General features: G+C 27.6%; 5 protein-coding genes and 1 long non-coding RNA gene across 10 annotated transcripts; 4 read left to right on the forward strand and 2 right to left on the reverse strand.

Moving 5' to 3' along the window:
* The first annotated feature begins 31 nt into the window (after positions 1-31).
* LOC114123896 (uncharacterized) lies at positions 32-3,007 on the forward strand. The gene is made up of 3 exons (XR_007604998.1): positions 32-166; positions 238-1,433; positions 2,543-3,007. It is a non-coding gene; the product is annotated as an uncharacterized LOC114123896 (long non-coding RNA).
* Positions 3,008-3,639: 632 nt separating this feature from the next.
* On the reverse strand, positions 3,640-6,285 carry LOC114123875 (rRNA-processing protein UTP23 homolog). Its single transcript, XM_027987008.2, has 6 exons — positions 5,829-6,285; positions 5,574-5,725; positions 5,406-5,502; positions 5,219-5,345; positions 4,824-4,973; positions 3,640-4,761 (listed from the first exon to the last, which is right to left on the reverse strand). The coding sequence occupies exons 2-6, from the start codon at positions 5,691-5,693 to the stop codon at positions 4,479-4,481; spliced, it is 777 nt and encodes a 258-aa protein (XP_027842809.2). The 5' UTR covers positions 5,694-5,725; positions 5,829-6,285; the 3' UTR covers positions 3,640-4,478.
* Positions 6,286-6,441: 156 nt separating this feature from the next.
* On the forward strand, positions 6,442-8,808 carry LOC114123876 (60S ribosomal protein L11). 2 transcript variants are annotated; one of them, XM_027987010.2, is made up of 6 exons: positions 6,442-6,605; positions 6,970-7,089; positions 7,157-7,306; positions 7,374-7,521; positions 8,547-8,641; positions 8,710-8,808. In XM_027987010.2, exons 1-6 carry the CDS (start codon positions 6,585-6,587, stop codon positions 8,743-8,745), a joined length of 570 nt encoding a protein of 189 aa, XP_027842811.2. In that variant the 5' UTR covers positions 6,442-6,584; the 3' UTR covers positions 8,746-8,808. The 2 variants fall into 2 exon arrangements, with proteins under 2 accessions (XP_027842811.2, XP_027842812.2); XM_027987011.2 differs by having other exon boundaries at positions 6,572-6,705.
* A 1,444-nt stretch (positions 8,809-10,252) lies between these two features.
* Positions 10,253-12,425, forward strand: LOC114123895 (glyoxylate reductase/hydroxypyruvate reductase-like). Of its 3 annotated transcripts, none has more exons than XM_050203677.1 (9): positions 10,253-10,404; positions 10,483-10,566; positions 10,794-10,891; positions 10,970-11,097; positions 11,185-11,374; positions 11,434-11,600; positions 11,743-11,907; positions 11,970-12,095; positions 12,181-12,425. In XM_050203677.1, the coding sequence occupies exons 3-9, from the start codon at positions 10,821-10,823 to the stop codon at positions 12,300-12,302; spliced, it is 969 nt and encodes a 322-aa protein (XP_050059634.1). In that variant the 5' UTR covers positions 10,253-10,404; positions 10,483-10,566; positions 10,794-10,820; the 3' UTR covers positions 12,303-12,425. The 3 variants fall into 3 exon arrangements, with proteins under 3 accessions (XP_050059634.1, XP_027842830.1, XP_027842831.1); XM_027987029.2 differs by having other exon boundaries at positions 10,254-10,404; positions 10,483-10,627; XM_027987030.2 differs by having other exon boundaries at positions 10,300-10,566.
* A 945-nt stretch (positions 12,426-13,370) lies between these two features.
* LOC114123873 (glyoxylate reductase/hydroxypyruvate reductase-like) lies at positions 13,371-25,610 on the forward strand. Of its 2 annotated transcripts, none has more exons than XM_050203676.1 (8): positions 13,371-13,387; positions 20,197-20,343; positions 21,085-21,224; positions 23,032-23,221; positions 23,758-23,924; positions 24,072-24,236; positions 24,897-25,022; positions 25,378-25,610. In XM_050203676.1, exons 2-8 carry the CDS (start codon positions 20,270-20,272, stop codon positions 25,497-25,499), a joined length of 984 nt encoding a protein of 327 aa, XP_050059633.1. In that variant the 5' UTR covers positions 13,371-13,387; positions 20,197-20,269; the 3' UTR covers positions 25,500-25,610. The 2 variants fall into 2 exon arrangements, with proteins under 2 accessions (XP_050059633.1, XP_027842807.1); XM_027987006.2 differs by lacking the exon at positions 13,371-13,387 and adding an exon at positions 18,290-18,630.
* Positions 13,921-16,890, reverse strand: LOC114123871 (quinone oxidoreductase-like protein 2 homolog). The gene is made up of 6 exons (XM_027987005.2): positions 16,273-16,890; positions 15,969-16,211; positions 15,719-15,910; positions 15,472-15,656; positions 15,242-15,391; positions 13,921-14,185 (listed from the first exon to the last, which is right to left on the reverse strand). The coding sequence occupies exons 1-6, from the start codon at positions 16,426-16,428 to the stop codon at positions 14,032-14,034; spliced, it is 1,080 nt and encodes a 359-aa protein (XP_027842806.1). The 5' UTR covers positions 16,429-16,890; the 3' UTR covers positions 13,921-14,031.
* Positions 25,611-25,789: the final 179 nt, after the last annotated feature.

A 25,789-nucleotide genomic window follows, 5' to 3' on the forward strand; every position in this document is an offset into this window, starting at 1 on the left:
TGCTAATACTTCTTCAATTTGTAATTAAATACAGTGGATCTATGGAAATCTCATTGATGGTTTATAAGCTGATTATAAATTCAATCAGTTCATATATTTGTTTTATGCTCAATTCAAGTAGTATATTATAACGGCCAATTATTTTAAATTCGATTCTGATTTACAAGTGAGAAAAATATTATATGTATATAAACTGGGACCTGATTTTTAAACTATAGGACATTTTTTGGTTTTTAGTTTGATTATCCGCTGGCTTAGTCACCGAAAATAGTTTTCACTCAGTTAGCCGCTATCGGATAGTTGATCATAGTTTGTGTCCTGGCGAGTTCACGATCATGTCGAGTAGACGTAGACGCGTTAGAAAAGCTATCCGCGAAGTCCTTTGCAAAAACTCTAAGTGTACTGTAGTAGTGTAGTGATCGCTGATCTTTGCAATACATATAGCGATTACATAACCACACTCGAAGAATATAAAGTACGAACTATAAATTATAATTTATGTTTAGTTTTTACTTATTTATACTCATGATCAAACAATCGATATTATAATATGTATTTTTTTCTTCGAAAAAAAATCGTTTTTAAAATTGTTTTTTTTTAGTTCTATATAACACTATTATATATATCTAAATATTAAATACGTTTTTAAATAAGTTTGTAAAAAAAATTACAGAGAATCGATGGCTGTAGCTCTGTAGTCTGTAGGTAAGTATACCATTTGGGGTATTTTTGGGTATACATATATATTTGAGGTAAAGTGAAGTTTAATGATGCACGGAATTCAGTGCATAATATCGCAATAAGCATTAGTCTTTGATCTCGAATTGAAAAAAAAATATAGAGCCTGTTTCTATCCATGAACTTTGTTCTTACTTTTTATAGAAAAAAAATATTGAACTTAGAAGTTTTTCATAAAATTGATTTGTTATGTTATCAAAGTAAAAAAGTTAAAAAAATATATTATTATTATTATTATTATATTATTATGATTTTTAGACGTAGTCTAGCCGTATTCTGATTTCTGTCACCAAGGCGATATTCTCGAGTCACACACGATATACATTTTATAAAATCATTAACGCAGATCAACCAAAAATAATGTTTAGTTCCATTTTTTTTTGTTTGGCATTATTGGCGTGTTTGCACTGTCCATCGGCCGCGGTCACCGATCAGACCGGTCCGTGGCCCGCTGTCGTCCACTGGACTCGCTGTCCCCACGACCGTCCGGCCGCGGTCGACAACCGGGCGACAGACGAGACCATTTCCGCCGCAGTCACCGATCAGACCGACCCGTGGCCCGCTGTCGTCCACTGGACTCGCTGTCCCCACGACCGTCCGGCCGCGGTCGATCACCAGGCGACGGACGAGACCATTTCGGCCGCAGTCGACCTCCGAGCGACGGACGAGACCATTTCGGCTACGGCGTACGATCAGTGAGTTATTTATGCTATACCCATCATATTATTATAACATTGTACAACAATCGCACGTTAAAGGCGATTGTGCGCTGATTGTGGGGGGCTATGGAGGTGTGACGTTTTGGAGACGGGTCCTCAGCGGGATTAGCCTCCAAAATACAATATAATAAACTATTTGAACGAGGTCAAAACGACTAGGGTTGTTGTACATTAGTTTTTTTAAAAAATAAAATTGTTAGTGTATGATCTAAATGTTTTATCATGACGGGACCCCCTCGGGTTGATAATAAAATTATTTTAATGTGAGTTGATTGCGTCTATCAAAAATTGAGAAATCTTCTTCGAGTCCATAAACCATGAATAGATTTTTGATAAAGTAAAAATTAATATTAATTATTCATATAGGTATATTAAATTCAGTATTACCTATTATACAACAAAACACTACATATTATGAATATAAAAAAAAATTACTCTGAAATTAATTATATTTTTTAATATATTATTAATAGGTATAGTTTATGTACAGTATACTTACCAATGTTATTTTTTTCTGCAGTTGGTTTATCGTCAACATTATGGTAAAATATTTTACTTATATTTTCCCAGGTTATATTCAGCAGTTTGAGTGTTCCATAATGCATTCCCGTTTTCAATAGTACTTATAAATAATTCAATGTCAATACATTCGTTTCTCGAGTCCATAGTTAGTAAAGAAATTATAAAATTGTAGAACGAAAAAAACGGTTTTCTATATTAGTATTTTGATGATAAAACAATTCACATTACTTGAAATTTGATAGTCATGACTCATGATTTTCTCGATCTTTTTTCAATCATACCAACCCCATGTACTGATTGATATTAAACACTTTTTGTATAAATTATAGTATAATTGGTAAACCGAGACGCACGTTTTTCTTCCTGTGGAGACGTCCTAATTTCTGTAATTGATTGCTATTTAACGCGTGTTTAAGGAAAAACTAGCGTCGAGGAATGCCTCTACGTATATACATATTATATATATATTATATTACAATATAATATATACATTATCAAAATTCAAAACGTTAGACAAAATATAACTATATTTATTAATATCAAATTTCTTATTATGATTGCAGTTTTTATGATGAAGCTGAAAGAGAAGAGATCGATGACGATAACATTTCGATTAATAATTTCCTACCCATCATCCTAATAGCGATGTTTTTATTGATGTATCCGATCCTTTATTGTTCTTGTAATTCCAGGAAACAAAAAGGTACTTTTTATTTACAGACGAGTAACTGTCAGTGTACAGCGAAATATATTCGCTGTATTTAAATAATCACATCGGATACATCAATAAAAACATCGCTATTAGAATGATTGGTAGGAAATTATGAATCGAAATGTCAGGACTGTTTTTTAAATTTTTTTCACTGACCTTGATCCGCGGCTGTGATGAAGTGGAGGTGTAGACGTGTAGTGGCAATGTTTTGGTTTTGATCAATGCATGAACTAAGATATACCTCAAAAATATGCATTTATGCTCTAATTTTGTAAGAATATACCCTATAAAATAAAAATTAATTAATTATAAATAACTCTTATTTTTATTATTTTTATGTTTACATAAAATAAAATTATATTTATATGATTCATTTTTTGTAGTGAATTCAACATTATTTGTAATTTAAATCTGAAAAATTAATATTTTTATTAAATAAATTATATGACTAAACGAAAATAAATTAAATTGATTGAAAATTACGTGCACTCAGAATTCGGATCTACGACAAACACAACTATAATAACTATGAACTGATTCACGGTTTTTTCTTTAAGTAAATAATATTGTTTGATCGTCCCCAGTGGGCACAGACTTCAATTTCTGATTAAGAATGAAACAATTTATGCCCCAGTACCTACTCGGTTAGTGGCACACTGACACAGTGTCACTTATTAGAAATTTAAAATTATATATAATATATACATATTATAATAATTATAAATGTGTAATACATATTTATATAATATGTACCTACATATAAATTTAAGAATGTATAAATGTGTAATTATGTTATAGTTTTAATTAAAGAAGAATTATAAATTAATTCTTCCATTTTCTAAAGTGGCATAGTCTACTGTTATATGTGACTATAATATGTACTATAGTACATATTTTGTGCATGTTTTTGTTAGATAAATAAATCAATAAAATTGATATAAGCAGTAGTATATAAATATTTTAAATTTTATTTCATAAATATGACAAATAAAATCATTATAATTTTCATAAAAATATTGTACTAATGAAATATTATAATATATACAATATACATTTTACTATGCCCCTAAAAAGAATCTGATCAAGTTTCGAATTGCACCTTGCATATCTCTATGGTAATCCCATATTGTTTAAATTAACTCAAAATTAATTTTTATCAGAAATAGAAATTTCATTACCTATAATTCATGAAAAAGTTGTTTTGGGCTTCACCGATTTTTCGTTTGCCTACAAGGCTATATTATATACTGACTACATAGACTACTGAACCATAAAACTTTTAAACAGTTTAAATACTAAATTTTTTAATTTAGTAGTAGCCTCATTAATTTAGAGTAAGATATGCTACCTTTGCCATCAGAAGCCCTAATGTCAGTTTCAAATGTTATTGCATAAAAACAAAATCTAAGATAAGAGGTTTCAGTAAACACTGAATATTTTATACTTAAACATAGGATAAATTGTATACAACTATATTCAATATATTATATAACTTGTATACTTATATCATATGGACCACCATTGTCTGCCATGATATATTGATATCACACATTTTAATTAGGTACTGCAATACTTATACATAGTAATTGGAGCCACTAGCCACTATAACTTAATTCTTCTTATTTAATATAAAATAATTTTTAACTTTTGAATATAAATCATTATTATATTTATAATACAATTCAGTTAAATATAATAATCAATTGATTAATAAAAGTTAGCATTAATAATCTTAATTTTATAGCTGATTATTGAAATGTTTATTTTATGAGATGTTCCTAAATATTTTATGATATTGAAATTGGCTTATTCATTTTTTTTAATTCTTCTTTAACATGTTTTGCTATTTTAACTCTATTTCTTTTACGTTTTGGTTTATTTTCTACTTTGGGTATACTACAATCTTCGTGAATTTTCTTCTTTTTGGGTTTGCATGAAAGTGGATTAGGTCCTTTAGCTCTTTTGAATACTCCAGGATAATCTTTTAATTCTTCATTACTACATAACTCTGTTGTAATTGAACTTTTCATACTTGTCAAAACATTGGTTTCATGTTCAGTTAAATTAAATCTAAAAAAAAAAGAACTCCATTGAACCAAAGTTAAATAAATATATTTTTATGTACATCATACCTAGATAATCGCTTTTGATTGGCATGATCAATAGAAGTTGGTGAAGGTGCTTTTAGAATAACACTCAAACCATTAAAATACATAACAGGAACAGCAGGAAGAACATAAAGAGCATTTTGTAGTGATTTGTCCTGAGTAGCAATAATATATCTGTAAAAATGTAATTTTATAATTAATTATTATAATTAAATAATTTATAATCCATGTTATGATAAAAATATATAAAAATAATATTAACATATAAAAATGGTTTGTGTTTTGTTTTTTATTTCTTATAATTTATAATTAAAGAATATCATAGAACATATTAAATGATTTCTTAAATTATTTTATGGTGGATAAAGTAGTATGTTTTAATGGAATAAGTTCAAGTCCTGTCAATTACTATTTATTACCTGGTTTTCATATTATCTTTTACCATTGATGTCAAGCAACTTGCTCCGGATATGGGTTTTTTTTCGTGTCCACATTTATGTATACCAAAATTTTTTACAATGTGCATGGCCGGTCGAACAGCAGCACCTACAAGGATAGAATTATTTTATCTTACAAATATTATACTTAACTGTATCATATTCATACCCAATGCTTCAGTCTCAAGAACAACACACTGTGTGGTTAAAAATTTTACATCACCGCCCAAATACTTTGGAATGTCTTCACGTAATTGTACTCTGTTCTGTAAGTTAATTTATCAAATAATATTTTAGCCAGGAAAGTATTTATAATATAGAATGCAGATATAGTTACTTGTGCTGAAGCCATACAAAATGTGCCATCAACGAGCAATTGAAACGGTTTTCGAAAACCAAAGCTGACGCAGTAGAAATTGATGTTGCGTTCGGCTTTTTGGTGGCGCTTAAGACGCATTTTATTTTAAACTATCGTTTTATGAGCACAGACTAATTGTTTTTTAAAAAATGGATAGTTATTATTATCAAAATATCAAATATACATAACTATACTCTCATACTAAGACTTGTAACAAAAATATTTAATATCTACCTTGATAGAACTTGCACTTGCGTCAGACTACAACACGATACAGGAATAACGAAACAATAAAATTAAGTAATATTTGTATTACCCTGTGGCTTATATTATTCTATAAACATCAAGATTCACGATTCACGATTTAAGAAATACAATATATAATTCAATTATTCATATTATACTTCTTATCAGTTATCTCACATTCTCACGTGTCTTGTATTCTTGTTATCAATTTTAAAAAGGGAAAAACAGTAAGTTGTGGTTCTATGTTTATTGATTTGCCTAACTGCCCTATCTAGTGTATTTACGTTATCTTCTGGCTTTGAATATAATGTAATTAGTCAATTAGTGTAATAACTAATAATATATAATAATATTTAACATATAAAATTTTTGTTTTATATGTCTGTGTCAAAACCAAAACACTGCCACTACACCCCCATTTCATCACAGTCGCGGATCGTTCTGTAACGTTCCGTTCTTTCGCGTCATGACTATCTTATAAACAACTTGAGGCTGGTTTTTTCAATTCTTCTTTCGTTCACAAAAGTCAAATTTATATAATTATTATACTGCGCTTATATATTATGGCAATCACAAAAAAAATCGGAAAAATGGTTTTTTCGATATATCAAGACAAATATATCGACAAGACTGATATATCGAATTATAAATATCGATATTTTAGTGGTAAATATCGATATATCTGTAATATCGATAGCGTTTGGGCATCCCTTACTTCAGCACAGGCGCACTGCCGAATCCATCATGGTCCTCGTCGACTTAAAGGTGAGTGAATATTTTTTATCCGATCCAATCGTCCAAACGCCAAGCCGTCCGCGTTCCGACGACCGATCATCGTCGGCAGCCCAAACTCCTCGTAAAAAATGTATGCCTACAAATTTTTTAATACATTAAACATTTTATTATCGCACCGGATTAGTGTTCGATTGAACGCTCAGACTCGGCAACCACAAATTGGTTCTGGGGCTCTAAACAACCGGTGCCACATCATCTACATTCTTATATTGCAATATACCCTCACGCGTTACTGAGGCGTAATACTCATTAAGAATACATAAGTCCCAAATCAAGAGAAAAATGATCGCTTTATCCCAAACCCCATTTACAATAATAGTGTTTCGTGTTGCAGAAGGGAGGCAACAAGTCTTCGGAGAAGACCAAAAATCGTATGCGCGAATTGAGAATTCGCAAATTATGTTTGAACATTTGTGTCGGCGAATCCGGTGACAAGCTTACCCGTGCCGCTAAGGTGCGTTATTATTATTTTCGTTATATCTATCGTACCGGATGTCCAACGTTATGCTGCTGTCTTCTAGGTATTGGAACAATTAACTGGCCAACAGCCCGTGTTTTCAAAGGCTCGTTATACTGTCAGATCTTTTAGTATCAGAAGAAATGAAAAAATTGCAGTGCACTGCACAGTTCGTGGTGCCAAGGCTGAAGAAATCTTGGAACGTGGATTAAAGGTATTTTTTTCACGTTTTTTTATAATTGTTAATAAATTAATAAGCTTTTGGCATTTTATATCCACAGGTTCGTGAATACGAATTGAGGCGAGAGAACTTCTCAGACACTGGTAACTTCGGTTTCGGTATTCAAGAACACATCGATTTGGGTATCAAATACGATCCCAGTATTGGTATCTATGGTTTGGATTTCTTCGTTGTCTTAGGACGTCAAGGTTAGCTTATCTTATTTTATTTTATTAAATTCAAAAAAATTAGATGTGTGTGATATATTTTTATTTTTTGTTAATTAAATTTTAAAAAGTTAATATAAACAATAGTGCGAATATCAATATTTACTAATTACTTTTTGTCATTATCTTAAAAGTAATTTGGCTTAAATAATTTAAATGCCATACATTTTTCTCCACACATCCGAGATAATTGATAGTTGGTCAATTCATTCTCATTCATGGTTTATGAACCTTATGATGATAGGCATTCTGGTAATTGTATATTATAGCTACTTTTTACTACAAATTTTTGAATTAACTTTCAATTCTTACAAAGAAACCCTAAAGTATTAAAGGAATATTGTTTCTATTTCTTCAAATATATATACTATACACCCTTTGTATTTGCTTTTAAATACTGTAGATTGTTCTGGTTTCGAAACTAATAATTATCTTATTAATTGATAAAATTAAAAACAGTTATTTTTGAATAAAGTGATTTGTCATTGACAAATGAATTCACAACAAATGCCTTATCATTGTTTTGCTATTGTTTGCCATTTCCTAAGTTCTATAATGCTATTTAGAATTAAATCATTATTAGTACCAATAAAATGTGTAAATGGATCAAATAAATGTCTACATTAATTAAAAACCTAATTTTATTAATTTTCCTTCTTTTTTATGGTATATTATGTAATTATAAGATTGATATTACTACAACTAATCATTGATTACTGAAAAACTTGTTAAATTTATATCAGCTCTTTGTAAGGATTGTTGTAAAACATTGTGTTTTTTTAAGTACTTACTTCATTTTACAGTAGATATTTGTATTTTATTGAATCATGTAAATTCAGACAACTATATACCTATTTCGTTGTACGAGAAATAATTTAATTTATTTTAAATTTAAATATATTATAAGTTAACTTGTTAAAGATTAGGTTAAGATAAACAAGTATACATATTTCTGTGAAATTGTGTAATGTATAGTTTCTTTAATTTTTATTTTTTTTTAACCTTAGGTTTCAACGTAGCTCACAGAAGGAGGAAGCAAGGCAAAGTTGGTTACCAACATAGACTTAACAAAGAAGACGCAATGAAGTGGTTCCAAACTAAAGTAAATATCTACTTTATTGTTATTTATTTTATTAGTTAAATTTTACTAATAATATTTTTTTTTCTTAGTATGACGGAATCATTTTAGCAGGGAAGAAAAACTAATATTAATTGTGTTTATCAATGTAAAACCAAAAAATATACATACATGTTGTTTTTCTAAACAGATAGTCTTGTTTTATTTTATACCATAATTCATTTTACCTACAATTGCAATTCCTCACTAATTATAAAATATGGTTTTCCTATTCTTTATAATATAGAAATAAGTAAATTCTTAACTTATAGTGTTATACTTTTAAATGAGACCATTAAATTACCAGTATTGTAAATTATGATAAATTCTTGAATTCAATCCCTGTGAACGAGCATGCACTTGGGAGTGGAATATGTCATCCCTGAACTTTTTTTTTTGTCTCAAATGTTGAATTATGCATTGATAAAATTTATTTCCATAAATGATATTATACTTTTAATGTACATTGTGCATGATGGTCAAATAGTTTATAAATGATTTGTATAAACTTTTTTATGGTCCTTCAGTCATCTAATTTTGAATTTTATGGAGTTTTTCTCCCAACCTAAATGGTTAAAGAACTTAATTTTGTATTTTCTTTATGCCAAATCTTGGGGATGTATAGTTTGTCCTATTTGATAATAGATTGATTTTATTTTCTATCACCTTGAAATTCAGTACGTTTGTTGAATACTATTATTTATATTTGCCACTCTTGTATGACAAATTAAAAAGTATTTTTAGGTTTATTCAATTCATTGGTAATTTATCAATTAAAATGTGAAAACTGAACAATGATATGATTCAGGTTGTATTTTAATATTTTACAGTAATTTACAAACTTAGCAATCACCAATTATTGTTTTGGTCAAAACCATACAAACATATTTTATATTTATAAGTAATTTAAATTTTTTGAAGAGGAAAGTTATTAATGATAAATGTCCAGTAACTATAAAACCATTGTAAGTAAAGGGAAGAATGTATAAATCGAATGATCAAATAAAACGTTTATAATTATACTGCAAAAAATGCACATTCTTAAAATGGAACTTAAAATTTCAATAAAAATGCTTAGTTAAAAAAACATATTTCAATCAACATTGATTTTTTAAAGTAATATCGACTTGAAATAATTCTCCTGAAGTGCATATTGCTCTAAATTTCTAAAATACTACCCAAATTTTTCTAGTTCAATATACCAGTGACCAGTTGTGAAATGTTATAAAAAAAATGAAATCATGTCACTGTATTGACTGGAGAATATAAACATATTTATACATTGTAATTCATACTAAGAATATTTAAAAAGGGAATTACATAATATGATCATAGTACTGTACAAATTAAATCTGTATGAATTTTAAATTGAAGTTTTTTTTTTTTATTATAATACCAATATTCGTTAATAATTAAATGAAAATACAACATTTTCTAGGTAAAGTTTCAACAAAAACATTGTTCAGAATGTAGGTAAGCTTTAAGCATTGACATAATAATATTATGTCTATGGCTTTAAGCATCAGCCAGGCCCAGTACTCACTGCACTATCTGTTCATTATAAGTGTTATCAGAAACGAGATAACTTAACTTTCATAAATTATAATAAGGATGATAAGACATACATATCTAAAATTCTAAACATCCAATTAATAATTACTTTTTATGGTAAAGTTATTGGTTACTGCTTAGACTTATATAACTATATTGTTTTATAAGCATAGAACACTAGTGTTTTATGGTATAAGGTATGAATATAGTAATAATTACATCAATATATTACCTATAACCTATTTACTTGTGTTCTATAATTCATACATAAATAGTTCAAAGACCAGTCTCTACATAGTATACTTCAATCAGTTCAGCAGACAACAACACCTAGAACATTAATGAACAATCAACTACTAGTTTAGTAATTTCTATTTTAATATATCCAGTCTATTGGACTTATTTAAACCTTTGCTTCAGGTACTCAATTTTATTTTATAACAAAAGAAGTAGAGGAAATATTTATCCCTATAAACATGATTACTTTTTTAATCCAATTTTTGCAATAAGTGGATTATAACAATGTTTTAATACTGAAATGATTACTTTTTTAAACAAAAAGTGAAATTTAATTTTTAATGTGTAGGTACTACATAGAATTTAATTTATCGCCATGTCAAGACCTAAAGTGTTTGTTGCAATGAGACATGTACCAGAACTCGCAATGGAATTACTTCATAAAAGGTTAGAACTTTTTACCTTTAAATATAAGTTCGTTTAACAATTTTCCTTACCTACATATTTACTATTTACATATTTCAGATTCGATGTCGAATTATGTGATTCCGTGCAAGCCACTCGGGCAGAAATTTTGCAAAAAATTCCTGGGAAATTTGGAATATTTTGTAGTCCAGTAAATAAAATTGATGAAGAATTAATTAAAACTGCAGGTTAAAATATTTATTACAACCAGATAAAATAATATTAATAATATTGTGTAGATAATTGATACGTTTAACATTTTTTTCTTTTTATAGGCCCAAGTCTAAAGGTTGTTGGAACCATATCTGTCGGATATGATCACGTTGACTTAGCTGCAATGAAAAAATATGGCGTCCGTTTGGGATACACGCCAGATATTTTAACAGAAACAGTAGCAGAAACAACAGTTGGATTGTTGATATCAACAACAAGACGGTTTTTTGAAGCAAACCATGCATTAAAAACGTATATTAATAATAATTTAGTTGACTAACTGTGTAAGAATTAAATTATTTTTTTTTTAGAGGTGAATGGAAATATTTAACACCTGTTTGGATGTGCGGAAGAAGTATTAGAAACTCTGTTGTTGGTATTGTTGGATGTGGCAACATTGGGACATCAATTGCAAAAAAGTTGAACACATTTGAAATTTCTCAATTACTGTATACCAGTAGAACTGAAAAACCGGCTGGTAAATGTTATTTAATTAAAGGTGGTTCTTACATTGTCTGATTAGTCTTAACCTACTATTAACCTGATATTGTAAGAATGGCTCTAAGTGTATAAGGTTTAAAAATAAACAAACTTTGAAATCATTATAAATTATTAATTAGTCAAAGCTCTCGGTGGAAAATTGGTTACAATCGATGAGCTTGTAGAACAAAGTGACTTCATAATCCTTTCCGTTGCATTGAATGAGGACACAAAGTTTATCATTAATGAAGAACGCCTTGCCAAAATGAAGTCACATGCTGTTTTGGTAAACATTGGTCGTGGAGGTATAGTATATTTTAAATTTAATTACTTTTAAACAGTTTTATGTCAATATTTGAATTTTTAGGACTTATTGACCAAGATGCACTGATCAAAGCATTACAAGAAAATAGAATTGGAGGTGCTGGCTTAGATGTTATGACACCAGAACCATTACCACTTGATAGCCCTTTGATAAAGATGAACAATGTTGGTATGTACAACCAAATATGATTTAATCTCATACATTTTTATAAATAATATTAAATTTTTATGTTTTAATATTTTTGTACTTTAAGTGTTGTTGCCACACATTGGAAGTGCTTCCATTGAAACTCGGACAGAAATGGCTATTACCACTGCCAAAAATATAATTGCTGTTTTAGACAATACTCCAATGCCAAACGAAGTGCAGTTTTAACCTTATGGTTATATTCTAATTAAAAGTGCATAAAAATAATCTTAATTATGAATGTTACAAGGTATAAAATTTATTGATTTAAAATTGTTGAGTATAATATAATAATTTCTTTAATATTTTAAATGAGTTTTATTCTTATCCATTATATCAAATAACGTATTTTATTAACCATTAGTAATATGAACTTAAAATGACCAATTTATGAATTTTATTTGTGTATCATACAATCTGATGAAACTACTTAATTGACAAAGTATCTTATACTACTGTCTGAATAAATCCTTTATAAATTTTTAATATAACTCAATTTGTATAAATATTAGATGTATAAACATATTCATGAGTGCGTGCTACTGTACTGACATTATGAACAGAATATTCAGGTAATAAAAATATATTCAAATTTAAATTTAAGTTCTGTTAAAACGATTTTTCTGATGGGACCAAGGAAAACATTTATTAGGAGGTAGTAGATACCTAATTTATTTACATAAATTGTACCCATCCAATGATGATACAACTTATTATATCTAATTTGGATTAAACAAATTTGTTTGTAAAGGAGTGGAGTTTACTAGACCCTTATTTTTGTGCTACAAAATAATTTGAATAAGTATTGCCTTAAAATATTATGTCGACAATTCCAATAATCCTGCACTTCTACATTTAAAGTGTTGTTTTTGGTATAAAGTATTTAAGTATAGTCGTATAGATACCAAAATATTAAGTTATTATATAATATTGACTAATTTTCAATAGATAATATGTACGATTATAAGGATTATAAGTATACATACTGTTTAGTGTTCACTAATAATCATAAAATAATTTAATAAGGAATGACTATAATACTTGAAACCGTGATTGGTTTTGACCCGATTACTAACGAATATGAACATGCGGTACAGGCCGGGACACCTAGATTTTCGTGAATGTTATGTAAGTGCTATAAAATAATCCATATAGGATTTAGGAATATTAGGAATCTACACACTTGATATAGTACCAACAGAGTACAGAATATATAAAAATATATTTTTATTATACTACTATATCAACTGTGGCAGTACCCACACTCGCTGGCTGTGAGTATGATATACAAATATATCTAATTAGTTTATAATTTATTTACTTATGGCTATATAGGTTATATTTGGTTATAATTGAGTAATTTTTGTAATTATATTAAATAATACCTATCAATAGTTCATAACCAATTTTTCGTTAACTTTAGAAAGCCTCAATCAGAGGTGACCAAGTTTTATAGACTTGTAATTGACCTGAGTTTTTTTAAAGCTATTGTAATCGACTTAACCCCAATTACTTGGTCACTATTATTTTTTCTTTACCCTTGCAAATTTACAGTATTACACTGTACCAAAGTCCTAATCCTAAAACAAAATGCCTAATAGGTTGAATTGTTTGATTGTAATTACTTTTTATTTTTTGTATTCATGAATTAAAACAACAATAAAATCAAATACAAATACTTAATGGAGAAACTTGCCATATAAGTTTGTTTTTGTTTTTTGGAGAAAAAAATAAGTTATCTTGCCTAACTTTAATAAAACGTTGTATTGAGAGTACACCAATAATATCAATGAATAAACAAATAAAATAAACAAATATATTTCATATATTTATATAATACTTATAAATACCTTAAACAAATTTTTTAGTATTTTTAACTGAAAATTCTACTTAATTTTAAATTCTATATTCTTACCAATTAATCAGCAATTTTTAATAAAATTTTACCACTGCTTTTGTCAGTTGAAAAATGTTCTAATGCTTCATTCACTTGATCAAGTTTTAATGTTTCTGATATATTTGGAGTAATCACACCCATTTTACACATAGTTAATACATCTTTGACAGATTGCCTGGTAAACAAATTATTTTAATGGTTAAACAAACATTTTGATCATACATGTAATACATTTATGCAGTTAAGTATTTAATAATTATGAGTGTATATTTTACTCACATACACATATTATCTGTATTTATATGTGTGTGTAGACATTATATATAAATGGGTGTAATCAGTATTTATAAAATATAAAATCATAACTAAGAAATATTTCAATATTAGTTAACAATAATTTAAATATTTTAATTTAAGCTTTTTATATAAATAAATAAAATAAAATATTAGATCTTCCAAACTCAAATTTTATGTATTTTACATTTTAAGATGTAGACACACATGTGAGTATGAGTATGATATACTGTTAATAAATATCATAATAATTATTAATTATTTAGAATAAAATCATTACAGTAAATAAGAATGTCTAATATTATATTAAATATTAAAATATATTATGTACATACAACTTTCTAAATTTTAAATAAAATTTCCAAAAATTCTCTGTAATAGAGGTATTTAATAATAACATAGTAGTACAGTTATCTGATGCATTGGTTGTGTTGATTAGTATTAAATCTTAATTTTACCCGAATTTGTTTATTCTTAACTTTATACATTGTGCATAAATTTTAAATAAATAAATTGGTGTATTTATTGAATATTTCATATGTATTATTTTTGTTTTGGAAATTAATAAAATATACATTTAATTGTAATTTATATTCTATCTTTGATAGCTATATTTAGCCTTATGAGAAAAATTATATTACTTTCCTAATATCCTTTAAAATTACATCAAAAACAACTGTATAATTAATATATTTAAATTCCGTGATGTTATAATCTGTAAATTAAAATATTTATCTCTCGTACATACATATAAATGTATGTACATTATATATATTTATCCAAATTTAAAACACATAACAACATATTATAAGAAGAGTGCTCACAAATATGTGTGTTTTTTGATCCTTTACAGTACAGCTCTGAACATAAATTGTACAGTCTTTTTTACTAATGTCATATCAATTATTTACTTTAAATATTAAATAAGAATATCTACCTGTATATCCTTACTGAATGTGTACGATAATTATTCAATGATACACCAATTAAACTAAATGAAGGTCGGCGTAGAAGTTCATTAATATTTAACTGTGGTAGTTGTAATGATGCAAAACCTGCAACTAGTACTTTACCTTCAAGGCCAACACTAAATAAAAACCAAGTAATTACCATTTGATACAAATTTATCATTTCATTACTAATTAATCAAAATAAATATTACTGTACCAATCTAATGCTGATGGGAAAATTTCTCCACCAACAGCATCAAATACCACATCCACTCCTTTGCCATCAGTTTCTTTTAATACTCTTTTGCACAAAGACTCTGGGCTTTTAATTTCAAATGAAATAAAAGCTCCTTTTTCTCTTACAATAGATGTATTTTTTTCCAAACGACAAGCTCCAATAACCTTAAATTATTAAATAGGATAAGTTATTTTATTATTTTACAAACTAAAAATTTTTATTATACTTTAGCTTTACACATATTTGCAGCTATATCGACTGCAGCTAAACCTAAACCACCAGCAGCTGCTGTTACTAAAATAGTATTATCTTTTTTTAAGTTTGCACGTCGAGCCAATCCTATTAATGCAGTTGCATAACTATCTCCAATTGACACAGCAGTTTCATAAGACAATTCTGATGGTATTCCAAAAACATCCTAAGCATTAGATAAATTACAATTTTATAGGTACTTATAATAAATAATGATTGTATACTTTTTCATCAACAATACATTCTTCAGCAAATCCACCCATGATTTCTTTGTTTAAAACCAACACTCGGTCACCTACTGATATATCTTCTTCTTCTTCATCGGCGTTTGTAGCTTTAGATTCAATTACTTCACCGACAATTTCAAAACCAGGGACATATGGCAATGTTGGTTTAATTTCTGATAATCCAGAGCAGATTAAAGCATCAGACATGTTCACAGCACAATACTTAACAGCAATCCGAAGCTGGAAATACAATTATTTAATTAGAAAATCTAAAAACCTAAAAACTTGTTATAATATTTACTTGGCCATCTTTGAGTTTATCTGGTATTTTAAAATCCTCAAGAACCAATGGTTCTTTAACAGTTTTTAGAACAGCTGCTTTTGTGAATTTTGAACGAACATTTCGTATTTCGTGATTTACATGAATGTTATGAATAATACGAGTAATATATTTCATTGTATAATTTAATGTACACAGTAAATATTTTGAATTTTCACGTCCGATGGAAACCTATGTATTTTCACGTCCTACCCACGACTTGATTGGACATATTATTAATACTGATAGTAATGATAGTATATCTGAATGTCTGATATGAATTGCCGGTGTAGTGTAGTGTCAAGATCTATAGATCTTGGTGTAGTGTTTTGACGCTAATCACCATCATAGCGCCAATTATTTTTTTATTTTCCTAGATGGTGAAACTTCAAAAAGCCACCCGACAAATTGCACTTCACTACCAACCGTATATTTGTATCGTGTATTAAGATAAAATAAAAACAAAAATAAAATATAAAATACATAAAATACTTTACCTTTGTTCATGGTTTATATTTTATAAACAATAAATTTATATCAACAAAAAACCACCTAAATAATTATCTATTATTAAAATGAATTAAGTTTCATTATTATTTCAAATAATAATGAAAAAAGGTAAGCAATAGCAATAGCAATAGCTTTGCTGTATATCGGGTTTCAACTGGTTAATTATGAATTATTATGGATGTATTAAAATTGATTTTAATTATTTATCATAAAATAAGTAGGTGGAGATAGTCTGTCAGCTAGGTAGATACCGTGAAAAAATAACCGCTAGGTACTGAAACATTATGATAAATTTACAAAGGGTTAAAATAATGTCTATATTAATTTAAAAAAAAACAACATATTATTTAATAAGTAAAATATAGAAATAAGAATAAATAAGAATTTAATAAGTTATGAGTTTATGACGAAGTATAATGATTGACAATATTATATTATTCGAAAACATGATTGGTTATGATACGAATATGAATTATGGACATGTGGTACATGCCAGGACTCCTATAAACTTTCGTGAATGTTATGAAAGTGATACAAAATAATCCAAATAGGATTTAGGAACATTAGGAATCTACACACTTAATAAAATACTAACATAGTACAGACTCTACAGGAAAATACATTTTTTTATGCTACTATCAATTGTGTACCCACAACCACTACCTCACGTATTGTGAGTATAATGATATAATGATATACAAATATGTCTAGTTAGTTTGTAATTTATTTACTTATGGCTATATATTGGCCATGGGCGCCCATAAGTAAAATTTTAGGGGGGGTCAAAATAAAAAATTCTCAAATGTAAAGATAATAATTATATTATGGTAATATTTATTGAGTAACAAGTTTTTAATATTTTTTGTCCAGGGGGGGGGCAAGTGCCCCCCCTTGCCCCTCCCAATGGGCGCCCATGATATTGGCTATATTTGGTGAGTGGAATATTGAGTCATTTTTGTTATTATATTATATAATACATTAATACCTATCAAGTATCAATAGATCATAGTCCATATTTCATTAACTTTAGAAGCCTCAATTAGGGGTGACCAACTTTAATAGACTTGTGATCGATCTCTGAGTTTTTAAAGCTATTGCAATCTACTCAACTCCAACTACTTGGTCATCGTTCTTTTTTTCTTTAATCTTGTAAATTTACAGTATTACACCGTATCTAAGTCCTTAAACGAAATGTTAAATAGGTTGAATCGTGTAATTGTAATAATTTTTTATTGTTTTATATTCCTGAATTGAACAAAGATAAAATAAAAGACAAATACTTAATGGAGAAACTTTCCATGTAAAGTTGTTTTTGTTTACGGGTAAAAAAATTCAGTAGGTAATAAGTAATAACTAAATAACAGTCGTGAATCGACTTAAAATTATGTTGCGATTAACTATTTGGACTTTAGAATATCAAATCATAATCATAATTTTCAAACTTATCACGTGATACCTATTGTGATAATAAAAATACGATTAGAAGAGTTAGAGGGGAAGACAAGTAGGTTCGTTACTTCGTAAGTACTTAATGTTTATATAATTTATCATTTTTGTCAGTACTCGATAGTACGTTAATACCATTAAATAAGTGATTTAAATGGTATAAATTTCGCTTGTATTATAATATCACTGCAAGTAGACAGTAGTGTATTGATTTTACGCGTTTAAAAAATAAAACCATTCAAAGAAGACCTTACGCGGCTTTTGTTTTTTCTAATTACGTATCTACTCATAATTATCATCAATTTTACCAACGGTGTGGTAACTTAGAGACAAACAACTACCGGTATACGATTCTGTACAGTTTTGTTATAAATATCTAATAAGGTAAGTAATAACTAGTAATTTGTAGGTATTCATTCATCATTGTTCATATCTGAACTTTTTGTCAAAATAATATTTAGTTCATTGACTGGAATGACTGGATACATAATATACATACCTACTAATTAGTTGTTATAGTAGTTTAGTTTTTTATGGTACTTAGATGGTTATTGGTTAGACTTACAAGTATTAATATTTTCAAAATAAGAAGATTAAATTACAAAATGGTCTGATGAGTAAGTAAGTACCTACCTACCGATAAACGTATCTACGTCGTATATTGATAGATGCCTACAAAAAATACGATGTAACTTGAACTAATAATTAAAGTTAGATTATAGGTGGTACATTTCTATCTAAATATTGATATAATATTTCAACAATAGACAAAAGTTGCAATTTGAAGAAGAAAATTTGTTTATAAACAAATAAAATACAGAATTTTTATTTTTATCAATATAATACATATATATTTTTTTTACGATTTAATCTTATCAATTTAACTAGATATTGATATTATCACTGTAAGGTTAAAAATGAACAATAACCTAATTATTTTTTTACTAAATACTTACATAATTCCTAGAGATATCCTGCCTTATTATTGTTATTTTAATAAGGTTCTAGAACTTATTCATGAATTAAGATAATATCTTAATTATATATTATATTATAATTAATTATTTACAAAATACAAATTGATAATATTGTGATAAGCGAACAAAAAGTTGTTTTATATGTTTATAGTGAGAATAAAATCTTTTTCATGGAAGTTTATATTACTCTATGGAGTAGTTCTACCAGTCCTGGTAATTTATTGATACAAATGTACAATATTGCTAAATATAAATAATTAATTTAATATATAACAATACTTACTCAACTTAGGTGCTACGTCTATACCTATAGGTACTATTAATGTTTACCAATTACCATTCTTTCCTCACATGGGAACTTCTTTACTTCATTAAGTTTTAGGGATGGCTTTTTCAAAACATCAATTCATCAATCGATAAAAAAAAACTATAGTAAATTCCGTGTTGAGAAGTGCAAATAACTTAGATTTTTGTTTTAAATGCGGACGCATGTGGTTGAATTAAGGGGCTGTAGTTGTAATTTTTAAATTGTGGAGACTTTGCCGACATTTGAAGCCTATATCCCACTAATTCAAACCCATTTATGCAAATAGTGAAACTGATTTTTAACATTTTAACTTGTAGAAAAATAAACTATTGTCATTTACTTAACTCATATACTTATGTTCGCCTTGCTCAAATGTTAAAATTTAATATACCTATGCATAGGCATTAGGAAAATATATAATATTATATTGTTGTTGTTGTTTATGGTTTATTCTTATTCTATAATATAGTCTAAACGTAAGGTTTATAATAGAGTCTGGAAGTACTTGTTACTCGTAATGAAGTGTTGTAATTTTATATTTATACCTATTTGTATTATTTTAAGTATAATATCTTATCCAAGTTGTCCATCTCCAATGGCCGATATTATATATTTTTTGTATCATCTTTTTAAGTAAAAATTTAAAATGATAATGTTATTTTACAGTACCTACCTATTAAATTATTGAACTCATCAAAGACGGGAGTATAAAAACACGTTCTTAGTACCTACTGCAGAGATGGCATCAAAACCAAAGGTGCTGTTAACAAGTAATAATTTATCCAAAAAAGCACTCGATTTATTACGTACAAGGTACTGTTTAGATCACTTAATTATTTATTTTGATTTTTGCAATGAAATCTAATTTTATTATGATAATTACTTATTCATAATTATATACTAAGGTGATATATATACTTATACTAAATACAAAATGTAATAATAATTTATCATATACAATATTTTGATAATTAGTCTTTTGGGTGAATAATTAAATTTTATTAATGTATTAGATTTTTGTGTATGTAAATAGTTGGTTTTTATTTGAAACGTTTTATGTTTTTTATTTTATTTTTTATTTTTTATTTAAACTTAATTTAAGTGTAGAATAATGCTTCAATTCAGAAAAAATACATATATATTATATTATATTATGGTTTATAACTAATATAAGTGGAAATAGCTTGTGTGTTATGGTGTAATTTAGAAGTAGATAATAGTTCTTACTTATTTTAACATAATTTCATCAAGGAAATAATAAATTACGTACTGTATTCATTGTTAAGTACATTAAGATTGATTAAAAAAAGTCTTATCATGCGTCTTTACTATTTGATTTTCCACCATGTACATACTATCAGCACATATACCTAATATTCAATTTTGATATTTTTAGAAAAAATAATTCAATTTATCACCTTTTATTGATACAATTTTTGTGGCCGATATCGGCGTTAAATTTTTGATTTAGTTTGTATATTAAACGCGCAATTGCATAAAAACCGGAATAAAATACACATTTGTAACCATCATTGAAAAATAAATGCATTACAGGTGTAGCTTGGAAGTATGCAAATCTAGTAAAGAGGGTGGATCCCTAACCACGCAAGATATTGTCAATAGTGTATCGGGCAAGTTTGCAATTCTCTGTCATTCCGGGAACCCGATAAATGAACAGATCTTAAAAGCAGCAGGTATATATTTATAATGTTGGTTGATGATATGCTATTAATGTTTTTGTAGGTATTTAATTATACATAGGTATCAGAGGTATCACAAATACACAAAAATATCGATATTTTTTTGTTAAAATTAAGATGTGAGTGTTTAACCTGATATTAGGAAAAAAAGTCCCCGGCCGGTGAAAAAGTCCCACGAAAAGAAGTCCTCGGAAAAAAAGTCTCCAAATTAATATTTGATTTAAATTCAGTCTATTATCATATAGGTAATTATAATTCATATAAATAGGTACATTATAGCCCATAGATTATATACATGTTACATATTTTGTTGAAGATAATTAACAAACAACTAAATTAAATAGGTACAAAATATTGTAATAATTAATAATATAATATCCTAAACATCTGTAATAATATTATTTAAAAAATATAAAAATGTATTTATTGAAATATAAAAGATATGTAAAATATTTCCTATAAATATATAACAAATATAGGTATAATTAAGTACATGTTAAATTTATTGAAAATAATATAATAATATAATATATTTCAGATATAAAAAATATGTAAAATATGTCGTGTAATATTATTTAAAAAAATATAAAAATGCATTTATTTAGATAAAATATACCTCTCGTAAAATAATTAAAAATTTATTTAATAAATTTAATTGTTACAAGTCTGAAGTGAACATTCTTTTATCTTTTGTTTAATTTTCATAGCTCTTATTACACCTTTATTAGCACTATGACAGTGTTATTCTTCAAATCGTACGATTTTTTGGAACATTTCCTTCGGATTATACTTTGGCATGTCTTTTTTATAGTGTAAGTATACCCGTCTAGTGCAATTTTATCATTTACCTTGTTTGATTTAAGAAGTTCCATGGTTAAACACTTAAACTAGTTAAACTACACTTTGTGTACAACTCGAAACTAATACTAAATTATTACGTATGATAGGTAAGGTAACCTGTATATAGTACTGCGTGTAACTGTCAAACTTAAGATTTTGTCAATTAATTATCATGTAGGTACCTACACTGTCTACAGATAAGATTTGTCAACCCAATTTATGTTATAAATAAAATAACAAATATAGTGGAGATCATTTTATTTATACTGTAACGGGAGACTTTTTAATTTATTAAATTTTTAATTATTTTACGAGGGGTATATATCTAAATAAATGCATTTTTATATTTTTTAAATAATATTATATGACAAATTTTATTTTTTTGTACGCTTGTTTAGCTTAGTAACGAAATTATGTTCTTGCAAAAGTTAATTAAGAATTCTATTAATTTTTATTCATCTTAATATTTGTTGAACATTTTCGAATCGATTTTTATAAAAAATTAAATTCTGTTTTTTGAAATAAATAGTATCCGTTTTTAAATTCTTTAGTACACCTAAAATATTAGGTAAATAACAATTTGAGGATGATATACCTAACTGAATTAAATCGTGAATAATATGATTCGATTGATTTAAAAACATATTTTCTATAGTAAGAGCTTATTACTAGTGATGCAATTTTTGCTGCTCAACTATTAGTGGAAATTTAGATTCATCACTGATATTTTTGTAATTCGTAGTACAAATTAGTAATTACACATAACAATTCATTTTCTGCTGTCATGTAGGCACAAATAGCTAAAACGAATTTTACCGTTATCGCAAATAATATCTTACATTTTGAAAATATATTTAAATACTGACTAGGTACCTACTGTATAATGTATACATTTGTAATTTATGGCTTCGTAACACAATGTAAATATTAAACAAAATAAATTGTCATATATTATGTATAGGACCCAGTCTTAAGGTGGTCAGTACCTTTTCGGTAGGATATGATCACATTGACTTGATGTCGATGAAGAAATACGGAGTACGTTTGGGATATACGCCGGACGTTGTGACGGAACCGGTTGCAGAAATCGCTGTAGGTCTCGTTATAGCCACTACCAGAAGATTTTTCGAAGCGAACCGTGAATTGAAAACGTAAGTGACCAAATTACCAAAATATCGTTTTACAAATTATAATGAAGACCTACGTGGCTACGTTACTACTTTAGTGGTAAGGTATATCGTGTATATCTTAGTGGCTAGTCTGGACTCCGTGGGTACCTATATTGCTTATCTTCCTGCATTGAATGACTCAATGTACATTATTACACTCATATACTTATTAGGTACATGTAAAACATTTTTTTTTTTTTTTAAATTATGTTTATTTAGCGTTTCATGTAGTTGTTGGTATAAAATATCAATATTGTATATATTTATATAAACAAATATTGTAGTATAAAGATGTTTATTTTTTTACAACAATAATTAGGTGTGAATTATTTATGTTAAATCTACATAATTGTAGATACTGCTATACTAAAATGAATATAATTTTAATTTATAACGTTATGCTAAATAATAGGTACATTAAATTTAAAACATAAAAAGAGACATTTGGAATGGGATTTCAATTAGATGATAGATGTGTTAAAAGCTATTGGTATTTTTTTTTATATGCATATATATAGTGGTGGATGGAAGGAATGGACTCCCGGATGGATGTGTGGCAGAACCATAAAAGGATCAACCGTGGGTATCTTAGGTTGCGGCAGAATTGGCACGTCAATCGCCGAGAAATTGATCAATTTCAAAGTGTCCCAACTTTTGTACACCAGTAGAAGTGAAAAACCGGAAGGTAAGTAGTATTTATACCTTTACCATTTACGGAGTTCTGACTATATACGTAGTAATAATAATCTATTATTGAAAGAGGTTAAACAAACATAGCAAGTGCATTAAATTTAAAACTATAACCTATAGTTATGAAGTGTCTTTTCCGTAGTCAAAGCTCTCGGCGGGCAGTTGGTCACGGTGGACGAGTTGATGGAGCGTAGTGATTTTGTCGTGGTCGCCGCGGCTTTAAACGATGATACAAAATTCATCGTAAGCAGAGAACGGATTGCAACCATGAAGTCCAATGCAATATTGGTGAACATCGGCCGTGGACGTTAGTATTGAGCTATATCACATATATCTATATATAATCTGTATTTTGCTTTTTAAATCTATGTAGTTTAATATTTCGCTTGACAATTTTTGATATAATAATAACTCGAAATCTACCATAAGTACAGGCCACAAGCGTACAGCACAGTGATTTCCCTATTTTTTTTTTTTTTTAATTTAAGTAATTATTGTTAAAAAAAATATCATTACAATTTAAGTAAATAATAGAATTAATCGAAGTTTTATATAATACTTATCTATTTAAAAAATAAATATTCCGTTTATACTTTAATTTTAATACTTTATAATATATACCTACACAAATGGATTTGATGAGTCACGTTTAAAATCATTGAGGAGAAAACTTTTTTAATTATTTAGATAGAAGATCATAAGTATAGAAATAAATAGTTTATTTCATTAATATATTATGTATAATTATGTTTGATACAACATATCAAATATAAATATAAACAATCTTAGATATTTTTTAAAATTTAATTGTGATCGAGAAATTAAAATTATTTGCCTGCAACGACCCTGTTGAAAACACCAGTTTTCATCTGATCACAGTCAATTTATAAAATATAATATTTAATATTTATTTATAGCTATATGCCTATATGTCTATTTGTGTTTAACTTATCTTTAAATTTCGTAGAGTTGGTTGACCAAGATGCTTTGGTCGAAGCGCTCAAGGAGAAAAGAATCCGAGGCGCTGGCCTGGACGTGATGACACCAGAACCACTGCCATTGGATCATCCGCTGATGAGTCTGGACAACGTTTGTACGTGTTCCTATACCATAATAGTTATAAATGTTTTGTTTTAAAATTAGTTGTAAATTATAGCCATAAGTAGTGCGTGTTAAAACCAACTCCTACAGTACTATAGGTATTAATATGTCTATATTATTCTCCATTAGTATTAAATTTAAATTATAAATGTATGCAGCCTCGTTGTCATTAGGTACCTATCAGCTTTTATTTATTTAAAATAATTAAATTTTTTTTTCAGAATAGGCATTTATTACTTATTTAATATTTTTCTCATTGTAATTTAATAATAAATACGCATGCCTATTATGACATAGAGGTTTCGATATAATATATATTCATAAATATTTTTTCACATTATTTGTAGTACTCCTACCACACATTGGCACCACTACTTATGAGACGGAGGAAGAGATGGCTATGATGACAGTTCAGAACATATTGGCTGCAGTGGACGGCCGTTCTATGCCTAACGAAGTGGTTTTTTAACGTGCCGGTCATCTCTGCTGTAACTTTCCACGCAAGACATAATAATTGTCAATCATTACCTTTTTTAAATTATAAAATAGAAAATAAAGCTAATAATAATGAATTTAATAATTTGATATATGTATTTGTACATAACTAAAACACTTAGTATTAAGTACTGTTTAAACATAACAGCATGTGGGTGTTAAGAACCCTCAAATAATTTGGTTGAGTACCGAATAATGCTTATGTATGTGACGAATAAAATTATCATCGTGACACTGTTAAATATTCTAATAGATACAACAAAT

Source organism: Aphis gossypii, chromosome 3, assembly GCF_020184175.1.
Source record: "Aphis gossypii isolate Hap1 chromosome 3, ASM2018417v2, whole genome shotgun sequence".
Taxonomy (NCBI): domain Eukaryota; kingdom Metazoa; phylum Arthropoda; class Insecta; order Hemiptera; family Aphididae; genus Aphis; species Aphis gossypii.

Excerpts from the sequence above, each read along its gene's own strand:
- LOC114123876 (XM_027987010.2), top strand. The coding sequence starts at position 6,585 with ATGGTCCTCGTCGACTTAAAG. Across the intron at positions 6,606-6,969 it reads TGGTCCTCGTCGACTTAAAG|AAGGGAGGCAACAAGTCTTC; the intron begins GTGAGTGAATAT and ends TTCGTGTTGCAG. Across the intron at positions 7,307-7,373 it reads TCTTGGAACGTGGATTAAAG|GTTCGTGAATACGAATTGAG; the intron begins GTATTTTTTTCA and ends TTATATCCACAG.
- LOC114123873 (XM_050203676.1), top strand. The coding sequence starts at position 20,270 with ATGGCATCAAAACCAAAGGTGCTGTTAACAAGTAATAATTTATCCAAA. Across the intron at positions 21,225-23,031 it reads ACAGATCTTAAAAGCAGCAG|GACCCAGTCTTAAGGTGGTC; the intron begins GTATATATTTAT and ends TATTATGTATAG. Across the intron at positions 23,222-23,757 it reads GCGAACCGTGAATTGAAAAC|TGGTGGATGGAAGGAATGGA; the intron begins GTAAGTGACCAA and ends GCATATATATAG.
- LOC114123875 (XM_027987008.2), bottom strand. The coding sequence starts at position 5,693 with ATGCGTCTTAAGCGCCACCAAAAAGCCGAACGCAACATCAATTTCTAC. Across the intron at positions 5,503-5,573 it reads TTTGTATGGCTTCAGCACAA|AACAGAGTACAATTACGTGA; the intron begins GTAACTATATCT and ends ATTAACTTACAG. Across the intron at positions 4,762-4,823 it reads AATCAAAAGCGATTATCTAG|ATTTAATTTAACTGAACATG; the intron begins GTATGATGTACA and ends TTTTTTTTTTAG.
- LOC114123871 (XM_027987005.2), bottom strand. The coding sequence starts at position 16,428 with ATGAAATATATTACTCGTATTATTCATAACATTCATGTAAATCACGAA. Across the intron at positions 15,911-15,968 it reads AATGTATTGTTGATGAAAAA|GATGTTTTTGGAATACCATC; the intron begins GTATACAATCAT and ends TCTAATGCTTAG. Across the intron at positions 15,657-15,718 it reads CAAATATGTGTAAAGCTAAA|GTTATTGGAGCTTGTCGTTT; the intron begins GTATAATAAAAA and ends TAATAATTTAAG.
- LOC114123895 (XM_050203677.1), top strand. The coding sequence starts at position 10,821 with ATGTCAAGACCTAAAGTGTTTGTTGCAATGAGACATGTACCAGAACTC. Across the intron at positions 11,098-11,184 it reads AGAATTAATTAAAACTGCAG|GCCCAAGTCTAAAGGTTGTT; the intron begins GTTAAAATATTT and ends TTCTTTTTATAG. Across the intron at positions 11,375-11,433 it reads GCAAACCATGCATTAAAAAC|AGGTGAATGGAAATATTTAA; the intron begins GTATATTAATAA and ends TTTTTTTTTTAG.